Here is a 23,187-nt window from a genome sequence, read left to right as displayed (position 1 = left end):
TTGATTTTTTCCCTTACTACATCCTGGACACTTTACACATTAACGCATTGAGATCGTGTTCATTTGGATTTTACCGCTCTGTAGTATTCCATTGTGTGAATGAATGTACTATAACTTTTTGATATGGCCCATAATTGATGGACACTTGGTTGTTTCCAGTCTTTTATCAACAAATGCCACAACAAAGAACATCATACCTATATCGTTTCCTACATTTTCAGGTGTATCTGTAGGCTAAGGTCTCAGAAGTCAGATTGCTGGACTCAAATGTCAAAAAAAAATTTAATTTTGATAGCTGAATTCCCCCTCAGAAGAGTATCCATTTCTCCAAGCCTTGCCAACTAAATGTGATGGCAAGATGTTGGAATTTTGCCAGTCTGATAGGAAATAGAAGGATTTCTCAGTGCAGTGTTTATTTCAATCTCTTTCCATTTCTCTTGTGAGTTAGATTAAGCATCTTTTTAATGCAGTCAGGAGTGATGGAACTTCTATCTTCTGAATCCTTTGGGTAAGTGAATCCAAATTTCAATCTAGAAACATTTTCTTGGGCTCACCTTACTCAAATCATGAATTTTAAAAAATTCATTTTATATTTTAACATAAGCTTCACTTAGACTTCCTTTTATATTCAACTACTGTCATTCATATTCTATGATAATTTCTACATATATATACATACACACACACACTTTACACATGTGTCTTCATATATACATACTGTTTTTCAAGCAAAAACACCTGTGTGCTGCATAGGTTATAATTGCATTGCAAATGATATCTCTGACATTAAGTGGGTTCTATAAATCTAACTACTCAAAGACATGAACTTGCACATTCCCATCTACAGAGCATCCCCTTCAGGTTTCCACACATGCATTTTTACAGTCATTCGGATGATTTTTGCATTACCATTCCCTAACCCACTGCCACACATAGAGATGTCCTATATTTTCAAGACCTGCTGAGATTCAGGCCAAATGACTGTCACCTAGAGGAAAGATGCCCTGTATATTCAACGCTGGCTCCTACTCCAAGAGGCAGTCCTCTTGACTGCCCACCACTCAACATTCACTTAGAAAAGGTGACTCATGTCTACAAGGGCAACTTTGGAGTTTGCTACCCATAGAAGGCAAAGCTTCTTTCTCATTTGTCTCTATCCTGGATTCTCTGAGGTTTGCTTCACTTGCTGCTACTCATACCCTGCCGCCATGAACATGGACACCAATTTGGGGCACATCCATTCTTTACTGTGGTTTCATCTCCACTTTGGAACTTTTTCTTCCCTTTCCTCCTCTCAGTTTGTCTCTTGCAAACTTCTGACATCATCCAACAAAGTGTAGCCTTTTATGGAAAATACGAGGCACTGAAGCCTGGCCTCCTAGCCTCCAGCACTACGTGTGGGTGGATATAAAAGAAAATGGCTCTGGTAGTATGGTGAAAATGAAATGTATTCCTGCATGCCAGCGTCCCTTGTGAAAGTGATGCACTACATAGTACGACCCCATTACTGCATGCAAAATTAAATCATGAGTCTTTTCAGGAAGAAGTATTTGAGCCCCAGTATCCAAAAGAAAAGAAATGAGAAAAACACAGGCAAGGAGATAACCTCTCCCCATTCCAAAAGCCAAATTCAAGTGGTCAAGAAATCTACATTATAACAATGGAAAGCCAAAAGGATGCCCTTTCTAACAATCTGCAGTCCGACCAGCAAAAGCCATTTTTGTGCTATGTACGTGTGTACATTGTATGGATACACATATGTATTTGGTGATAGGAGATATCCCAATGGGTGGTTATCATGTGTCTTTGGCTGGGCTGGTGGAAAGAAGGGCAGAGATAAGGAAAAGAAAGGCTGGTGGAAGTCAAGCAAAGTAAAAAATACTGGACTTAAATATACCTGATCACATTTACAGGTTTATATAAAGTTACATCTGCATAAAAAACTAGAATTTAAAAAAAAAATTTTAATGTTTATTCATTTTTGAGAGAGAGAGAGAGCATGGGCAGGAGAGGAGCAGAGAGAGAGGGGGACACAGAATCCAAAGCAGGCTCAAGGCTCTGAGCTATCAGCATAGACCCCGATGTAGGGTCGAACCCATGAACAATGAGATCATGACCTGAGTCGAAGTTGGACGCTTAACTGACTGAACCAACCAGGCACCCCTAGAATTTGTTTTTTAAAAAAGGCAGAAAGGGACAGAGGGAGGGAGGTGAGGGGCCTTGGACACCACATGTCATTTTACCTGTGGAAAAACAGAGACCTAGGGAGGGAGGACAAGGGGTGAACTAAAGAGCTTAAAATCAGATGGTGGCCACGCTCCAGCAATCTTGGATGGCTTTGCTTCCTGGAACGGACCTCAGGGATAGCCCTAGTAGGGCTAGAAGGGGCATACTAAAGATCCTAACTTTAGGAAGAGTTCAGAGAAGTTGGTCAGTGAGGTGCCCCTAGCGTAGGTCCAGGGCTTTCCCAGGGGAAGACAACAGCTGCCTTCTGCAGCAGCCACAGCTCTTAATGCACTTCTAAAGACAGCAGCTTTCCTTTGGCTGGTTTTGGGAGGCAGAAACACGTGCTCATTTACTATGCCCTCCTGCCTGCAGAGCAATACATGGAACAAAACCCAGGAGACCCTGGAGAGCAGGTCACTTGTAACTGGGGCTGCAGTTGTGGGGGCTGAAATGGTTGGGGTGGGGTGGTGAGAACAGGCCCAGGCCACCTTGGAGACAAGGTGCCATCTCCTCTACCATAAGGCAGGGCCCATCCAGGTTCTGAGGTCCCTGAAGGGAAACCTTCTTTAAGAAAAGTAAGTATAGGGGCGCCTGGGTGGCTCAGTCGGTTTAAGCGTCCAACTTCGGCTCCGGTCATGATCTCACGGTTCGTGGGTTCGAGCCCCACGTCGGGCTCTGTGCTGACAGCTCAGAGCCTGGAGTCTGCTTCGGATTCTGTGTCTCCCTCTCTCTCTGCTCCTCCCCCACTCATGCTCTGTCTCTCTCTCAAAAACAAACATTAAAAAAAAAAAAAAGAAAAAAGTATAAATCTGTATTACTTTTGTATATTTTATGAAAGCCTCTGTCCACAGGTGCATGTTGCTGGGATGCCCCGCAGTGTCTTGGAAGAGGCCATACAAGGGGGCGGAATATGGAGCAGGAGTTTCTAAACTGTGCGACCACCTGTCCTCAGCCCTAGGACCCAGGGTCCACAATGCCCACCAGCATCCACCTACAGCCGTGCCAAGCACTTGCTACGTGTAGCTGGGCTGTCCCCACCGTGACAGTGTCTGTGAGGTGATTCATAATCTGTATCAACTTGAAGACCCAGGAACTTCAACTCCTGCCATTCAGGTGGGTAATATTTACTAGGTTTCTACCCCATTTAGGTGATTGTGGCAGCTAATGTTCTGTGGGATTTAAAACACAGCATGACGATTCAGCCCTTTAACTGTGATTACCCCTTAAACTGTGTGTGGTAATGGGGTATGGGATATGGGGGTAGAATTGGGTTAGAGATAAAAGGCAATGTTCGTGTTTTACCCTACGTCTACATTGCTGATTTAAAACCATGTTTGAATACTGATGTTAAATTTGTAGTTTATTGATTTGTAGTTAAAATAGTAAAAGAAATAATTAAGGTGTGACAAAATAGCTTTCATCACTCTTTTGAAAAGAAGCTCCATAAAGCCAGAAGTACTCACTTAAAAGTATTGTGCCACAAATCTAGTACAGCCAACATTGTAGGGTTTATTGCGTTCAAGTGATCCTTAATGTAATTGCTTGCAGCTAAAAAAGATTTCCTCCAAGGTTTTGGAAGAATTTCCATCCTGAAAAGAAAGAAAAAATAATCATTTATCTTTCAAAATCAAAAGAAAGTATTGTTATAGTGTCCTTTTTTGAATAATAACGGCTTCATTTTAATAAAAAGTATGACATATCCCTTGCTGTAACAACAAAACACACAATTATGTGTTGAAATACATAAAGGTCATACTTTTTACAGTTCGGTATAATTTTAGAATAATTAACACATATGAAATTAGACTTGAATCTTTTTTTTTTTGTTTGAAGTTTTAAGTAATCTTCACGCCCAACATGGGACTCAAACTCATGACCTGAGATCAAGAGTCACATGCTCCTCTGACTGAGCCAGCCAGGTGCCCCATAGACTCGAACCTATAATATATAAGATAACTAATTTTTCCTTTAAATATTTGATCAAGTCCACAAATAGCTCATAATGATCAAATAGAAACAGAAGCAGAGTTTTTTCATGTCTTAAAAGAATTTCAAGACACTAAATGTTTAAGTTTTTCTAATTTTTTTTTTAAACATTTTAAGAACATAGTCCAGCCCACCTGTGGAAATCCCCTTGAACTTAACCTCTGTTAATGTGTAAAGGACACTTCCCAAATCACCAGCACTAATGTCCTTATTTGAAGACATTTACTGCTTAACTCCTATGACTTGAATAGTCATCCTTAATATATTAAGGATTCGCCATTTTCATCTTTCAGAGTATATTTAAACATTTACATTTGATGCCTACAATTTTTTAATTCTCACTGATTTTAAACACTTAATCTTGTTGTATTATATAGTAAGCTTAATTCAGTTTTTCAGCTGTAGTCATACTACCTTTACAATTATAAAAGATGATTTTTGTCTTTCCCCAGGAGAAAAGCTGTTTTCCACAGAAGATATGTTGGAAGTGGCTACATATCTTTTTGTGGCTGTTATAGGAAAACAACCTGAGGCACTTTTAAATAATATGAAAGAAAAACTGAATTGTTTACTAAATCATAAAAACATAAGTTCTATTCTTTAAACTATTTAAGAGATTTATTCCTAAATGTTAATTATTTTCGGAAAATATATAGCTAGTGGGTTTTTCTATTATACGTTCTATATTTTAATCTATGTAACAAATTGCAATATACTGTAAATGTGCATATTTTTTGCAATGTTTGCACTGTGTTTTTACGCATTCCAATTGCCATCAAGCTTTTATACCACTATTATATGTGAAGCCTGTGCTAGTAGCCTTGGAAATACAAAGATCTGTATCAAGTTCTTTCACCAGGGTATTTATGTTTTAACAACATAGATATCATCTGTCTGTCTACCCATCTATCCCTGGATTTGTAAATGTAACATATTAGGGCTTAAATACATAAGTATAATAAGAATAATCAGTTGTATATGAGGCACGTAAGTTATAAGCATGTACATGAGAAAATATAACGAGTGTGTGAATCTATATACACCTACACAGGAAGGGTCACATAATCGATATTCTTTGAGAAACTTGATTACTTACTCAGCACGATGGGGTGGAAGTTCATCTGGTTTTTTATCATCCTCTTTTTCTCTAGGATCTTTTAAAACAAAATCAACTAAAAAGAAAATTGAAAAGTTCTGGTAAATAACCTTATATTAATTACAGTATATTTCCAAGCAATTGCAAAACTAATTGCACTAAAATCAATTATTTAAATTATATTATTTAAAATAATGGAGTAATTTGTGCATTTATGAATATAAAAATATTTATGAGAAAAATCTGTAATGTGTGTGCCTTTGAGAGTATGTGTTCTCTTAACAATGTGTCCCTATTATTTCATTTGAAAATAATGATTGCTTTTAAAATTACATTTTCCTTTATAGCTGTTCCACCAACAGTAGTTCTCACTGAAGGTCAACAATACAATCATAGTAGCTTCCTTTCACTGAGGAAACATACATATTGCTTTGTTCTCTTTTAAGTTGCATAAAACAATCCAGTTATCAAATCAGTAAAGGGAGCTACACTTCAGCTTCTATCTTCTGTGGTCATATTAATCCACAGTTAACTCTAATTTTCCTGCCTGTCCTTTAAGATGCTCTAAAATGTAAATATGTTATCACCCCTCTGCTTAAAATCCTTTGGTGACTCTCCTTTAAGTTTGAATGCTTTAAAGAGGCCTAGAAGGCCCTTCAGATTCTGTACCCTTCCCAAATGCACCCTATGCTTTGGCCGTCATGACCACTTGCAAGCCCAGAAGGGGCTTTCACATGTGTCTTCCAATGTTCACACCATTTCCTCTACTAAGCACACTCCCTAGCATTCAGTTTGTGTGTCAAGACGATTTAGGCACGTCCAGAGTTCTTCCTACCAAATCAGGCATGAGCTCTTCTCCCTTACAGCATGTCCTCTGTTTCCCTCCTCATTGTGCCTGCTATTTTGTAATTAGTGGTTTGCCCATCTCCCTCATTACAATGATGAGCTCCTTGGGGGCGAAGATTTGGCTTTTTATTTTTACATTACCAGGACACTCAATAAGAGTCTCAAATCCAGTAAATGCCCTCCTACCCAAAAGGAATCCGGGCAACTCCAAAACATGATGATTTCTCCAGTTTTAAAGATGACATCAATTATATCAGGTTTATAATACCGATTAATTGGAGAACTTTTTCAAAAAATATATTTTTGAGAAAGAGTGCATGAGCAGGGGAGGGGTAGAGAGAGAGGGGGCAGAGGATCCAAGGCAGACTCCCACTGACAGCAGCAAGCCCAATGTGGGGCTCGAACTCACAGACCCTGAGACTGTGACCTGAGCCAAAGTTGGATGCTCAACCAAAAACTTTTAAGTATAGATTCGAAGGCCCTGCCTCCAGAGATTTTAATTCAGATGGGTTCAGAAATCAGGATGTTAAAAATTGTTCTGATGATGAGTCAGCCTTAGAATCTATCAGTCTATGCCAGGACTCAGCAACATTTTTATGTAAAGGGCTTCATTATAAATATAATACTTATATACTATTTATAATATTAATTATAAATTAAAAAATACAGAGACAAGGTGTCTATCACAACTATTCATCTCTGCTCTTTTAAAAAAAATTTTTAACATTTATTTATTTTTCAGAGACAGAGCAAGACAGAGCATGAGTGGGGGAGGGGCAGAGAGAGAAGACGACACAAAATCCGAAGCAGGCTCGAGGCTCTGAGCTGTCAGCACAGAGCCCGATGCGGAGCTCAAACTCACTGACCTCAAGATCATGACCTGAATCAAAGTCAAATGCTTAACCAACTGAGCCACCTAGGTGCCTCTCATCTCTGCTCTTATAGCTCAAAAGCAGCCACAAACCATATGCAAATGAATGTGTATAGCTATATCCCAATAAAACTTTATTTACAAAAACAGGCAGTGAGCCAGACTTGGACCTGTGAGCTGTAGTTTGCCAACCCCTGGTCCATAGCAACAATTTTTAATTAATCACCTCCTGTCCTTTGCTAAGATATAACCCTACAAAAAAAAAAAAAAAAGATGGATTTTTAAATTTTTTGCAGTACTTTATTAATGAAATTTGCCTAAGATCTCAAGCAATGAAATAGCAATGCAAGAAGCAGTATAATATAATAGTTTCAAGTATAGGTATTAACTTTCAGTTAATAAGACACACTCGAGTTAGAAAACAAAAATACTGATTTACCTATGGATTTTTTTACACTAAGAAGATAATCTTCTCTCATTTCATCAGATAATGCAAGTATGCTGTTAGTGAGGACTTTTAGATGTTGGGGGACTAAATTCAATACGTGCTCTAGCCAAGAATCTTCCATTGGGGCTACGTGGTCTGTATCAATTCCATGGTGAATATAATAGTAATATCTCTGCATATATAAGATGGAGAAAAAAAGATGGATTTAGTCCTATAATGAAACAAGTGTGTTCATCAAAAATAAAACTAGTGAGAAAAATCAAAGTTTTAGGAAAACAAAGTATTTACAAATCATAACAAAGTATTTTGTGCAATTCTTGGAGGCACTATTGGAGATCCCCTAAATTTAAAAAATACATGATGTTTCATGAAAATTAAAGCTCTTACCTCAGTTGATAACTATAAAATATCAAGTTATATTACCAAATATATAACATACTAAGCAGAACCCATTCTGAAGTAGAATTTAGTGCTTTATAAATATGTAAAAGCGTGGTAAATTAATTTTTCTTCTTTTATTATTGATAATCAAGTCCATCTTACAAGCTGCAAGTGAACCATTATCCCTACACATTAAGCTCAGAAATCTATGACAGGATTTAGGAAACTTCCAATTGGCTTATTAATCGTCCATATTATAATTTTACAGCTGCTATTAAAGGTGTACGTAAAATATTCATTTTAGGACATAATAGGATTTCTCTAGCAATGGACATTCAACTTTGATATATTTTCGCTAATTTTTACATGTCACTTATGAGAAAAAATTTTAAACATCAAAATATTTTTTCAAAAACACTCTCAAATTAGTAATGTTAAAGTCTTTGACGTTTACATTTAAAACAATTCTTCTGTATTTGAAATACTAGAAGAATTGTATTTCTAAAGTAAGTTAATATGCTTTGTGAAGTGTCCATTATATAACTAAGATAGTTTCCCATAGAAGAATAAAGACACATAAAAGACTGAGGCTCATTTTAACAAAGGGAGCGAGTAAACCAGAGATTCTTTAATTGTGGTCTTAGGTGGCAAGGGAGACAATGATCTTAATCTAATAGAAAAGATTAACACATATGAAATTAGACTTGAATCTTTTTTTTTTTTTTGAAGTTTTAAGTAATCTTCACGCCCAACATGGGGCTCAAACTACATCCACAGAGTTCCACAAGAGAGGAGCACAGAATAATCTCAAAAGTATAAAAGTATCTTCAAGTGCTTCCTTTACATTCAATGATAGCGACAAAAGACACAGCCCATTACCAAGATGTCTTTCTCTATTGCAGAAGTGGTCAGTTTGGGAAATGTGCTTTCATCAGGGCTAGCTGAGTCTAAGACAGCATCTTGTTGCCTAAGAAAATGATAAACACACTATTCAACTAAACATGAAAGGCAGTCAGAATATACATTAATGGATATATAGCTGATCCTTGAACAACTCAACTTTGAACTGTGCAAGTTCACTTATACATATTTTTTATTGTACAGTGTTGTAAATGTATTTTATTTTTTTCTAAGTATTTTCTTTAGCTTATTGTAAAACTACAGTATATAATACACATTAAAAATATGTGTGAAATGACTGTTTATATTATAAGGCTTCTAGTCAACAGTAGGCTATTAATAGTCAAGTTTTTGGAGAGTCAAAAGCTATACACGAATTTTCAACTCCGGCGGGGTCAGTGCCCCTAACCCCTAAGTTGTTCAAGGGTCAACTATAAAAAAAATCAGGACCGTTTCCTATTAAATCATAAGAATGAGCTGTTGAACATTTTATTTATAATGCACATAATACATATTTGTTTGATACCACAATCTTCCCAGAACATTTCCTCTTTATTGATAGAGATAGTTACATTGGAAGTGATTGCAAGACCTAATTCAGAGGCTGCATTCTTCTTGATGGGCTTTGCTCATTCTTCCTCATGACTCCAAACTCTCTCTCTCTCTTCTTTGAAATTCTATAGAAGTACTCTTGCAGTATTACTAAAATATTTACAGTTATTTATAAATAAGGGATTTAAAAGAGCACTGATGGAAAATATTATAAATGTAGACACAGATAAATTCTTGAAAAAATCATTTCTCAGATATCTAAAGATATATAATACAAGCTAGCAAAGAGTAACATAGCTTATACATTCCTATGTATTTATTATTGGCTAACTGTTCATTAAATACTACAGGGTTGAGAGCTATAATTCAGTTCAAACTCTATACCAGATACGAGTCACATTTTGTGACTTCTTCTGGGGCACCACTGTGGAGAAAGACATAGTTCACATCTTCATGAAAAATAACAAGTTGTTCTGGGATGGCTTTAACTTCTTTATCATTAAATGTATCATGCTCTAGATCCCAAGTTCATCTGAGATGGATACATTCAGTGATGCTATATAATAAAATATTCCCTCCCACTAACTACCCAGTGAGTGGAGACTGGAGGCTTATTGAACATCTGTCTGAGATACCATACTAAGATAGATACCAGGATGCATCGTCTAAATTATTCTGTCTTTTGCCAATCCAGGAGTCAAATAGTTTGTGAACTTTATACTCATTTTTTCAATTATATGGATCAGGGAAAAGAGTCAATGCAATAGCTCAGGTAATGTCTTAGTTTAATTCAGTACATAGTAGATGCTTAACAAATGTTTATCAGACATTTGGGAACAAGAATATAAAAGGAGCAGTGGAAGATCTTCAAGGTATTCTACACTTGGACTGAGAAGGGTTGACTATTCTAATTATAAAAAAAGTCATCTCATTATTTTGATTATACAGTCAAGAGGTACTAATGCAACAGTAATGGACTTCAAGAATCAGGACATCTGCATGCAGATTCTGCCACCATAATGTATATGATCTTAATAACTGTGTTGTTCATGTTTTTAATGGAAGAAAGTCTCCTGTTATTTACCTTGCTAAACCCAGAGAGTCCAACAAGCTTCATCCTCCGGGTGAGTAATGCCTGCCTAGAAGAGTGCAGTAAGGTCAGGGAAGGTGAGGAGGAAGTTGGGGGCTCTAGGGCCAGCTGCACAAGTTATTGCAGTCATAATGAAGATCCTTTCAGCTCTAAAACTCTAGGATTCAATCATTCCATGGCTATAGGCTAAGATTCTGCTCTCTAGAAACAATAATAAAAACTTCTTATTGATCACCTAGTCAGGCCCTCAACATTTTCACATGTTATCTCTAATCCTCACACCTATTGTTAGAAGAGACAGAGAAATCATCACAGATGAGAAACTGAATGTCAGAGAGATTAAATAGCTTCCCCTTTGTGTTTGTTAATTAAGTACAAACAACAAGGATTTGTCCATCCATATGTGCTTTCAAACTGCCATGCTCTTTCCAGCAGAACAATATTCCTTTCAGAAATAAATCTAAAGGCGACACTACCTGACTAAAGAGAAAATATGATGTACCTCATTTCCTAAAAATGAAAAAACTATATTGATTTTCTTTATTAAATCAATAGAGATATTGAGTCAAGATGGTGGCAAAAACATCCCTTTTTTTCAAGTTTCCTCATGAAAATGGCTGTAATTTTAATCAAGGACTGTAAAGAGACTAGAGGATCATCAGTTGAGATATTCAACAAATTTCTGCAACATGAAAAGAAGAGAGAAGACAGATAAAACAGTTGAAAACACCATAGCCCATAGCTCATGTAAGAAGACAACCAATCTGCCTACGAGATCCTTAGGAAAGGCTCTGATCTTGGAGTCAGCAGGTACCAAAGGAGAAAATGAGTAGAATGGCTGTAAATAAGGAACTTATTTTCTGAACTTTATGCCAGCAAATTAGACAACTTCAGTGAAAATAGATTCCTAAAAAGCAAAAATACCAAACATGACTCAAGAAGAAATAGAAAATCTGGATATATAACAAGTAAACTAATTGAAGGAGTAATTAATAATCTCCCCACAAAGAAAACTTCAGGTCTGGTTGGCTTCAAAAAGTTCCATCAAACAAGGATGAAATAATACCAATTCTACCTAAACTCATTCAGAAAAGAGAGGAGGTAAAAACACTTCCCAACTCATTTTGAGGCCTACAGCCAAAGACATGACAATAAAAATACAGACCCGTATCATTCATTAATATGGACTTGAAAACCTTGAACACAATATTAGCAAATAAAATCCAGCAACACACAAAAAGGATTGTACATAATGACTAAGTGAAAGGGATGTAAGCTTTAACCTGAAAGGCAGTTAATATACTATACTGAAAGATTAAAGGACAAAAACGAATTCTCATTTCAATGGACACTGAAAAAGCACTGGACAAAAATCCAGCCTTCATTTACAATAACATCTCTCAACCAACCAGGAAAAGAAGCAATCTTTTTAACTTGATAAAGGGTATGTGAAAAACCTACAAGTAACATCCTACATAAATGTGAAAGACTCAATGGTTTCCCACTAAGACTGGGAAGTCCACTATCACCAATCCTATTTCAAAATATACTGAAGAACCTAACAAGTGCAAAATGGAAAGGGAGAAAGATGGAAGACAATGGACATGAAGTAAAACTGTATTTGTAGACAACATAATTGTATACATAGGAATTCTATGATATCTTTTAAAAAGCTCCAGAACTAGTAAGCAAGTTTAGTAAGGTCTTACAGATAGGAGATCAGTAAGTAAAAATCAGTTGATTTTTCTGTATACTGGCCAAGAACAATCCAAATATTAAATATATCCATTCACATCAAAAAGTACTGAAGATCTTTTTAAAAGAAGTACAAGACATATATTACAAACACAAGACATTGCATTGCAAGGAGCAATTAAAGAAAAACTAAATAAAAAGTTCATGTTTATGGACTAGAAGATTCAATATTATTAAAATGGCAATCATCATAAAATCAATCTACAAATTCAATACAATGACTACTAAATCCTAGTAGGTTTTTTTTTTAAATTGTTTTTAATGTTTATTTATTTTTGAGACAGAGACAGAGCGCGAGTGCGGGAGGGGCAGAGAGAGAGAGGGAGACACAGAATCTGAAACAGGCTCCAGGCTCTGAGCTGTCAGCACAGAGACCAACGCGGGGCTTGAACCCAAGAACCGTGAGATCATGACCTGAGCTGAAGTCAGACGCTTAACCGACTGAGCCACCCAGGTGCCCCAAGGGTTTTTTTTTTGTTTTTTGTTTTTTTTTAAACAGAAACTGACAAGCTGGTCTTAAAATGTATATGAAAATGCAAAAGACCTAGAATAGCCAAAGCCATTTTGAAATAGGATAATAAATGTTATGGACTTAAAGTATCTAATTTCAAACTATAAAGTTTGAGTGATCAAGACAGAATAGTAGTGGTGTAAACATGGAAATATAGACCAATGGACCAGAAACAGAACCCCATATATGGTCCAATGATTTTTGACAAAGGTGCCAACCTAATTCAATGGGAAGAGTCTTTTCAACAAAGGGGGCTGAAACATTTAGATATCTATATCCAAAAAATTGAACCTCAACCCTATCTCATACGATAAACTAAATCATGCACATAAATATAAGAGGTAAAGCTGTTTTAAGAATAAACTAAGAAAACATAGAAAATCTTGTGACAGAAAAGGATTCTTAGATATGACTCCAAAAGCATCAACCAAAGAAAAAATTAATAAATGTGAGCTTCATCAAAATTTAAAACTTTCACTTTCCAAAAAATACCATTAAGAAAATGAAAAGATAAGTCACAACCTGGAAGAAAATATTTTCAAAAGATAGATCTAATAAAAGACTTGCATAGGAATTATTTCAAGCACTTGTCCAATGCATTAGTAGAAAGATAAACAACCCGATTTTTTAAAAGTGGACAAAAGATTTAAATACACATTTCAAAGAAATTATATGAATGTCAAACAACCACCAGAAAAGATGCCCATTATCATTAGTCATTAGGGGCATATAAGTTTTAAAGCCATAATGAGATAAAATAACACATCTACTAGAATGGCTAGAATAGGTAAAACAAAACAAAAAAAGTGTGGACAAGGATGTGGAAAAACTAGAAACCTCTTCATACACTGCTTGTGGGATTGTCAAATGGTATAGCCACTTGGAAAACAGTTCAGCAATATCTTTAAAAGTTAAACATATACCTACTATACAATCATTTCTATAATTTGGCATTTAGCCAGGAGAAATGAAAACATATCCACAAAAAGACTTGCACTCAAATGTTCATTCATAGTAGCACTTTCAAATAGCCCAAAACTACAAAAATAAACAAAACGAATGGATTAAAAAAACATATTCTAGGAATCCGTTTATATAAAATTTTAGAAAAGATAAAACTATAAAAACAGAACACAGATCAATGATTGCCTGGGGCAACCAGTGTTAGAGAGAATTAACGGAAACGGACAAAATTTTTATGGATGATGAAAATATTCTAAACCTAGATTTTGGTTAAGGTTGAACTGTAGAAATTTACTAAAATTCATTCAATTGTACACTTAACCTTGAGGAATTTAATGGTATGTAAGTTATATCTCAAAGAAGCCATTTTTAAGCCTCTCTAGAAGGCTTTGAAAATAAAATATTCAGGAAAAGAAAGACAGATTGACAGAGTACAAATACAGAGTGCAAATAAAGTAATGACAAATAGAGTGATGTAGGCTTCTCATCAACAATGGTACAAGTCATGGTGGCTACAGTTGATAGTACTCTATTATATGACCGAAATTTGCTAAAAGTTGAACTTAGGCGTTATCACACACACACAAAAAAGGTGAAGATGTGAGATGATGGATGTGTTAACTAACTTGACTGTGGGGATCCTTTCACAATATATACGTATATTCTCACATCGTACACTTTAAACATATTCCAATTTTATTTGTCAATTATATCTTAATAAAGCTGGGGAAAAACAATACATAAAATAAAAATATTAACCAATTTTTTTGTCTTTTAAAGTTTATTTATTTTGAGAGATAAAGAGAACATGTGTGTGCAACCTGAAGAAGGGGCAGAGAGAGAGGGAGAGAGAAAATCCCAAGCAGGCTCCATGCTGTCAGCACAGAGCCCAACACTGAGCTCGATCCCATGGACTGTGAGATCATGACCTGAGCAGAAATCAAGACTCAGACACTTAACTGACTTAGCCACCCAGGCGCCCTGGCTAATATTTTTCACCCAAAGTTTTCAGATATAAGGTAAAAATTGCAATTATCCTTTCATTTTGTAGCCAGCTTTGTCATTAATTCAGGGGTAAGGACAAAACAGAGACCTTTACAGAGATGACTGTCTCAAGTTAATTCTCCGTAGATTCTCACTGAAACAACTACTGAAGGATGAACTTCAGCAAAACAGAAAATGCACCCAGAAGAGTACAATGCAAAGGCAATTTTCCAAGAAATTAGAAAACATGTTAGTAAATCTCAGCGTTAAGAAAAAAAGTATGCGGAATATAAGGACCTGGTAGAACTAAAATATTATAAAAATATTAGTAGAAATAAAATGAAGAATGATCACATGGAGAATGCCAAGGAAAGTTTAGAGCTAAGTTAGAGCGGTCCAAGATCCCTTTGTGTTATTCAGGGGCAAGACAGATAAAATTGAATTTTAAACGTTAAAAAGTATAAATTACAATATGTGGTTTTAAATATGAGGGTAACCAGAGGTGCCTGGGTGGCTCAGTCGGTTAAGCATCCAACTTCAGCTCCGGTCATTATCTCAAGGTCCGTGAATTCGAGCCCCGCGTGGGGCTCTGTACTGACAGCTCAGAGCCCGGAGCCTGCTTCAGATGCTGTGTCTCCCTCTCTCTGCCCCTCCCCTGCTTGCACTCTCTCTCTCAAAAATAAACATCCAAAAATATTAAAAATAAATAAATGTTAGGGTAACCACTGTGTTTGATAGCTTTTAAGCCAATAGAAATAAAGGGAGAAGAGAGAAAATTCAATTCAATAGAAAGCAGAAAAAAGAAAAAAGAAGCAAAGGCAATATAGTAAATATATAGTAAACACAAAGTACAAAATAAATTGGTAGAAGCACACATGTATATGAAATGCCAACAACTATAAATGGGATTAAACATAATACTAAAGTATAGAAACTCTAAGATTGAATTTCAATATATCTATCCATATCCTATTTATAAAAGGCGTAACTAAAAAATGACATAAAATGGCTAAAAAGAGACTACTGTTTCTTTTACTACAACAACAAAGATAATCTGAAAAACCTCCCAGTACCATTCTATAAATGTTGGAGAATATGGCACGTTCCTTTTGAATGCATAGATGAGCTCACAAAAAAAAAAAAAAAAAAAGGAAATACTCAGGAGAAAAAAAAAATGGAATGGCAATCATCAAAATCCTGAGGCTACATTTATGGGGTTCCAGGGCCTTGGACTTTAAAGCCCATGTCAATCAGGAGATGAGGAGATGATTCCATAGGGCTGAGTGAAATGAAGAATTCAAAGTGAGGCCCCTTGTGTGAAGCTAAAACCCAAGACCAGCTCTATCCTCAAGCAGATAAGGACCAGAAGTGACAGGCACAGGAAGTTGTGTCAAGAAAGATCATCTGTCTTAGCCAGGATGCTGGGCACAGAAAAAGTTGCTTCCAAGACTTTGTAAGCTACCCAGCCCATGGTTTGGGGTTTTGATTTCACACAGTTTGTGGAATGCAAGAGTGCTTAATCCAAAAAAGTGGGCCAAGCTGGTAAGATCCTACGGGCAAAGGCAAACTTCAAACAACTCTAGCAGAGGTGCACACCTGCAAGCCGGCTGCACAGGGCTCCCACAAAATCCCTTTGCCAGCCCACAGTACCCACTGTCCCCCTTTCAAGGTGGCCATTCGGCCACTAAAGTACCACATGAGGACAGTAAAACAGGAATCTGTGGGCAAGTTACTTCCTGCAGCGTGTCATGAAATTATGTTCACAAATGGCAGCTTGGGTGCCTAGAGAGTCATAAACAAAGAGTGTAGCAGGCATCTAGCAAGAAGCAGTGAGGAAACAGGTAAAGAGGCACTAATGACTTATATCTGCACTGCTCTTCTAAGCGGACTTACAACTCAGAACTGGCAAGCCCAGCCCTGCTCACAAGGCTGATCGCTTCACCCCAGTTCCTTGTTTTTCTAGACAAGGAGACCCCCAACACCACATTACCAGAGCAGAAGAGATGGGGGTGGGAGGAAACCCACACCTTATCTTCCACCAGCCACGGTGGCCATGACCGGAGCTCCCAGACATTGTGCTCCCTCAGCCAACATCAGCATTAACATCAGTACCTTTTTCGCTTGTGATATTTAATAAGTGAGACACACTTCATAGGGTTAAGCTCAGTGTTTATTTGTACTCTGACCTCACTCCAACAAGGCTTTGGGGCATCCTTAGAGATGCATGGAATTGTTATACTTTTAGATAAAAAGTTACCCGGGGTTCTAACAAGGTTAACACATACTGCTTAGCTTATAGAACTTACATAATGACATTAACAAGAGTGCTTCTAAAGTTTTCTCGTTCTTTATGTGGAAATTTGCTCTTGGACTTGGAAGTAGATGGTCCAGCATAATTATCCTCCGTTTGGTCTAGTATTTTGCCCTTTTTGCCAAAATGTTCCATGTATTCAGCTTGAATTTTTTTTTTTTTAAAAAAGCATAAGTTAGTCATCTAAAAAGTAAGCTGAAACACTTAAGTGGTTAGAATAAAATGCTAAAGCAACTTTCAAGAAAAAGCTACACACTAAGTTCTCAAGTTACTGTAAGTACAATTACCTTTCTTTCAGTATTAGGAAGTTAAACATAATAGAAACCTCTTATTATTTCAAGAATATTCATTTATATTTTGATTAATATGCTAATAACTCTAATTTTCAATTAATTTACATAGAACCTTCTTAAAATGAAGATTAAAAATATGATTAAAATAACACAAAACTATCTCAAAATTTAAAGAACCATGATGAAAAAATGTTAATATTCAATGTAATCAATCTGAGGACTCAATAAAATAAAAAGTAAAAAATATTAAAATGACTAATTTGGAAGCAAAATTCACAACTTCTTAAAATCGCTCTCAGAAAAAAAAGTCTTTCATGCAGAGGCAAATTCTGACTACAATAAATCAAAGTTTTAACATAAACACCAATTCTTAAAATATCAGCTTTTATAGCATTTACAACAGCCTGAAATAATTACGAACTGGAATCAGTTATTTTACAAGGGAAAACATTTGGGATAAATTTTCCTACTTGACATAAATGTCATTTCAGTTTTACAATTTCACTACTCTCAACTAAAATGTTGTACGATTTTTTTTTTCCCTCTAGAGAATTTCCTTAAGTCTAAGTTGGAATAAAGTTCTTACCATAGGACTGTTCATTTTTAACGCTAAACTGTTCAGGAATCTCATCAGCCTGCTTTACAGTCAAATGGAATGACGGAGCTGCCTGCTGCCACTGGGGCTTTGTGCTCACCTGGAACAGGAAATGCAAACAGCATTAATCAACAAGGTCAGAAAAAAACAAAACAAACGAAAAAAACCACTTTTTTTTTTCATGAAATGCAGGAGTATTTATAAACACAGACATTTTCTCAAACAAATCCGGACATCTGGAAAGAAGGCACACTCCACAGCAAACCTTGTTCAATCCTGTGAATGGCTGTGGCGTGTGACATTTGGGAGACATTACCAAAGGCTCTGATGCTAGTTTGATGCGGGCATCTGTTACATAACACTAGGGTGGGCATTCCAGAGAGCCTCCTCCCCTCCCCCCCAAACACTGGCAAGTGATTTTTAGGCCTTCCATTTTAATGAGAGGGACTCTCTGCTGGGCTCCAATGCTAATGAGCTTCTCTGCATTCCAGCTCCAAAAGATCTTCCTGTTCTCATAGCTTTAAGCAGTTGTCTCGTACTTCAGCAACTCACGGATTTATTTCACACTTGAAGGCAGGGTTCATATATTCTTATACTTAAAAGACGTAGGCAGATCTCATAAAAGAGGGAGGAAGGCTAGTGATGATGGCTAACTGGCACTCAGCTTCAGTGCTGGGGAACAAGAGAGGCTGGTGGGGACTGTGGCAGACAGGAAAACAGCTAGGTCTTCTAAAAAGACAACAAAAATTAGCTCAGGCCAATTACTGCAATACCAGAACACAGACCCACTGCTGCTGGAACCTAGGACTTATCGAGAAACCCAGATGGGTGGATTTGAAAGTAAAATACACATTTTACAGACGACAGAATCTCTATCTTCCTCTCGGATCCAGACCACGTTGATAGAAAGCACATACCTGCACAGGCTTCTTCCTACTTTTTACTCTCTGCAATCCTTACTCCTGCTCCCAAATGAACTTATTTCTGGCTCTTCTTTCGCAGGAAAACAAGCTAAGGCAACTTAAAGATCCATGCTCTTCCATTCTGACTGCCTTTCCATTCCTTTAGTCTCATCTTGCTCCATAAAGGACTTAATATTTGTGGGGGTGCTATGAGTGAGGAGTGCAGAGAGGGTGAGAAAAGACAAAACAAATAAAAAAAAAAACCTGCTTTTTTTTTTTTTTAAGAATGGGAGTTACCAGTGCTGAGTCACCCTTGATTTCAACTACAGGGATCTTCTCTAGAAGCATGAAGCCTTGTAGTGAAAAATCATTCTAGGTCTTAACTACTGCTGGAAAATTTCATCCAAGTGTAAACCTTAATATTCAAATGAAAGTACTTTGCTGTTTTTTTTTTAAGTCAATGGGTTTATAAGAACATCTCTTGAAAATATTATTTTCCTTGTAACATATAAAACACAGAGAATGTTGAGAAAAAAACCCTAAGATACATATGAACATAAAACCAGGCTTAAAGCAGCCAACAAAAGTGTTGTAGACTATTATATGCCACCAACAGGAAAGGATTATTATGCAACTCAGCCAGTGAATAGTAAATAAGAAAATTTAGGTTTACATTTCTAAACCCTCTATGCTAACCAGACACAATGAACTCAGGATAATATTTTTTTTTTGGAGGGGGGGGTAAAATTTGTTGAGTTTTCAAAAGAAAATGTCTATTTTATTTCAAGTCTTGTCTTTTAAATAAAATCTACGATAGATTTTGTAGAACTAGGGAAAGCATTCTATGGCTGAATTTTACAGAACTTGGCATGATACTCCGGTGTCATCCACAAAAACATGTTTTTAATTAAAATTTGTGTTTTGGGGGCACCTGGGTGGCTCAGTCGGTTGAGCACCCGACTACGGCTCAGGTCATGATCTCGTGGTCCATGAGTTCGAGCCCCACGTCAGGCTGTGTGCTGACAGCTCAGAGCCTGGAGCCTGTTTCGGATTCTGTGTCTCCCTCTCTCTCTGACGCTCCCCCATTCATGCTCTGTCTCTCCCTGTCTCAAAAATAAATAAATATTAAAATAAATAAATAAATAAAATAAAATAAAATAAAATAAAATAAAATAAAATTTGTGTTTTGTAGGGGCACCTGGGTGTCTCAGTAGGTTAAGTATCCGACTTCAGCTTGGTGACGATATCACAGCTTGTGGGTTCAAGCCCCACGTCAGGCTCTGTGCTGACTGCTCAGAGTCTGGAGCCTGATTCAGATTCTGATCTCCCTCTCGCTCTGGCACTTCCCTGCTCGTGCTCTCTCTGTCTCTCAAAAATGAATAAATTTTCAACATTTATATTTTGTAATATTCAAAATCTTTCATTTAAGAACATTAACTCTTAAGTTTCCCAGGTGAAAACTGTCATCCATTTAAAATTATCAGGAATCTTCTGTACATAAAGCAACACAAATTCGGGGCGCCTGGGTGGCTCAGTGGGTTGGGCGGCCGAATTCAGCTCAGGTCATGATCTCATGGTCCATGAGTTCGAGCCCCGCGTCGGGCTCTGTGCTGACAGCTCAGAGCCTGGAGCCTGTTTCAGATTCTGTGTCTCCCTCTCTCTGACCCTCCCCCGTTCATGCTTTGTCTCTCTCTGTCTCAAAAATAAATAAACGTTAAAAAAAAAATTAAAAAAAAAAAGCAACACAAATTCAATTTTATAATTTGTTTGTAGCTTTTAAATTATCTTTCAAAAAATAATCTTTAGATAAACCTCAAAAGCGTTATGCTAAGTAAAGCCAGGCCTCAAAGGACAAATGTATGGTTCCACTTACACAAGCTACCTGGAGCAGTCCAACACATAAAGACAGAGAGTAGAATGCTAGCTGCCATGGGCTCAGGACACAAAGGAGATACTGTTTAATGGGCACAGAGCTTCAGTTTGCAAAGATGAAAAGAGTTCTGGAGATGGAGGACGGTGATGGACGCACAACAATGTGAATGCCCTTAATGCCACTGAGCTATGGTTCAATTAAAAATAGTTAGAATGGTAAGTTTTTTGTTAGGTGTCTTTTATCACAGTTAGAAAAAAATACTGTTTGCATTGAACCTCCACCTAAATCCAACTTCCAGAGGTCACAAGGGCACAGCTCGATGGCATTAAACTCCACATTACTAGCAAAGTCACTGGTAAAATTTATTACAGTGAAGCATATCATACCCAGCACTTACCAAATGAAAGAGTCTATGAACTGCCTCTACCATAGGACATTGATAATCTAAACATAATAATTTTTAAAAGGATACCAAGATCTAAGGACTCTTCTGCAGCATAGCGTTTCAGTGCCAGAAGATACAGCTCAAAGAAACCAACTCTTCTCATTTTCAAACACAGGAACTGCAGCTCACAGAGATAAATGATCCTTTCAGATACTAAAGCCATTAGGGACAAAGCTGTACCCTGAGACCTCACTTCCTAACTCCAATACTGATAAACTTTCTGCTAGCCCATCTTGGAAATTCTTTTATCCAGAATATTGAAATACTCCTGACATACCAGGAAATTATAGCTTACAGTTACTTTAAGATAGTTATTTTTCCTAATATGTGTACCTCATAGAATTTCTCCAACAGAAAATAATCAAATGGAGACCAAAATTCAAAATCTGATGTTCAGTTACTTATTTACAAGTTTGAAAGACGTTTTCAAAATGGGAAAGATCCAGTAGATAGGTAAATTACCGTAGCCAACTGGGGTAAAACTCTTCCTGGGGTCTTGACTTTTTCTTTGCTGGCTGACTTATCCTGCATGAAAAATAGGAGGAAAACTGTTCACTCTTAATGGCACAATTGATTCACTCAACCAATTTTACAGAGGATCTACTGCAAGGTATAGGTCATCAAAAACATTCAAAGACCAACTTTAAACTTCTCATCATTTGTCTTAGAGTGACTTCCTTTGTAGCAAGGAAAGAAAGGAAGGTGGTATCCCACAATACTTAGAAAGCTTCGAAAAGTGTGCAAAACTTCTTATCCATCACATCTTCTTTTGGGAATTTACTTGAACCCAGCTAGTGTCCAGGGCTTGCTCAGCTCTACCACCCTTCTCTGTCACTAAAATAGCACTTTTGTTCTATTGACGACTGTGGTGTTCCGCTTCCTAAGGTAACGACGCATTCGGGTTAATGTGCCCTCAAGTTGCCATAAGTCACATTTATACTTTTCGGGGAAAAGCATTGCTATCCCCTTGGAATAGAGGAGAAGGGCATGTAGGAATGTCATCTACATAATGAAAAGCACTGTGGAGAACGATCCTTTGGTCGGTAAAACAGGTAGGAGTTGCGCCTCAGCCACTGATCGATTTATTGCCACCCCACTTCGAATCTATGTTTTTTAACCTGCTTTGTGATTCCCGAGCAGGACTCTATCAACATTTCTCCAGCTGGCCCAACATTATAGAGGATTCAAAAGAACACTAAGAGAACTTTTCTTCCTGGTTCCAGGGTTTTTCCCCCTGTTTGCTCCATGGAGTGCCTATCAGTAGTCAGCATCCTTTCCCCTGGGCATCTTCCCAGCCTGTGGCAGACACCCTTCAGCAGGTTTCACTGACATCCCTATAGGCATCTTCCCAGGAAGTTTCCCTTACATCATAAAGGGAGACATCATTTCAAACTTTTTAGCATGCAAGTAGGTGGTCTACTCAACTCCCAGCCTGCAGCATCTCTGCAAACATCTTTGCCGTCCAAGTGGGCCACAGCCAACCCCTCTCCAAGAGGTCTTAGTCTAAGCTTTGAGGAAAGGATGGCTCTTCCAAGTTTCTCCCTTGACCACTCTGCCTTAGACATAGAAGGAGTGGCTGTTCCTTATGTCTATTCTTCTATTCTTGAAAGCTATGTTGTCTAAAACAGCATCCACTAGCCGCCTGCAACTATCAGCACCTTTAAATATCACTCACCTGAAGTGAGACATGTTTCAGAGTGTATGTTTGGGGCACCTGGGTGGCTCAGTCGGTTAAGCGTCTGACTTTGGCTCAGGTCATGATCTTGCAGTTTGTGAGTTCGAGCCCCACATCGGGCTCTGTGCTGACAGCTCAGAGCCGGGAGCCTGCTTCCGATTCTGTGTCTCCCCCTCTCTCTGCCCCTCCCCTGCTCATGCTCTAGTGTCTCAATAATAAATAAACATTAAAAAAACAAAGAGTATATGTTTAAGTATATATTAAATATATACTGGATGTTGAAGTCTTAGTACGTAAAACAAGAAATAGGATTAGAATATATTTTATAATGATCATGCTATGTGTTGCATATTTGTTCTAAGAAGTTTACATGAATTATCTCATTTAATTCTCTTTAAAACTCTAAGGTAGTGTGCCACTTTTGTGCATATTGTATAGATAAGGACTCTTTATAGGACATCTTTGCCCCTACAAAGCACACAGT

General features: G+C 37.3%; 1 protein-coding gene across 3 annotated transcripts in view; it reads right to left on the bottom strand.

Annotated features, from left to right (window-relative positions):
• Positions 1–23,187, bottom strand: part of DNAH7 (dynein axonemal heavy chain 7) — a 265,127-nt gene that overhangs the window by 223,685 nt on the left and 18,255 nt on the right. For 2 of the 3 annotated variants that reach the window (XM_058710674.1, XM_058710688.1), the window contains exons 3-9: positions 21,491–21,553; positions 17,800–17,908; positions 16,916–17,063; positions 8,734–8,821; positions 7,465–7,645; positions 5,309–5,384; positions 3,690–3,815 (exon numbers count right to left, since the gene is read on the bottom strand). In XM_058710674.1, coding sequence (XP_058566657.1) covers positions 3,690–3,815; positions 5,309–5,384; positions 7,465–7,645; positions 8,734–8,821; positions 16,916–17,063; positions 17,800–17,908; positions 21,491–21,553 — 791 coding nt within the window. Of the gene's footprint in view, positions 1–3,689; positions 3,816–5,308; positions 5,385–7,464; positions 7,646–8,733; positions 8,822–16,915; positions 17,064–17,799; positions 17,909–21,490; positions 21,554–22,146; positions 22,367–23,187 lie in introns of those variants that run through there. The other variant, XM_058710679.1, reaches the window with a different exon arrangement.

This window comes from Neofelis nebulosa, chromosome 2 (genome assembly GCF_028018385.1).
Source record: "Neofelis nebulosa isolate mNeoNeb1 chromosome 2, mNeoNeb1.pri, whole genome shotgun sequence".
NCBI lineage: Eukaryota > Metazoa > Chordata > Mammalia > Carnivora > Felidae > Neofelis > Neofelis nebulosa.
Note: the sequence above shows the minus strand (reverse complement) of the source record. Positions and strands in the feature narration are given on the sequence as shown.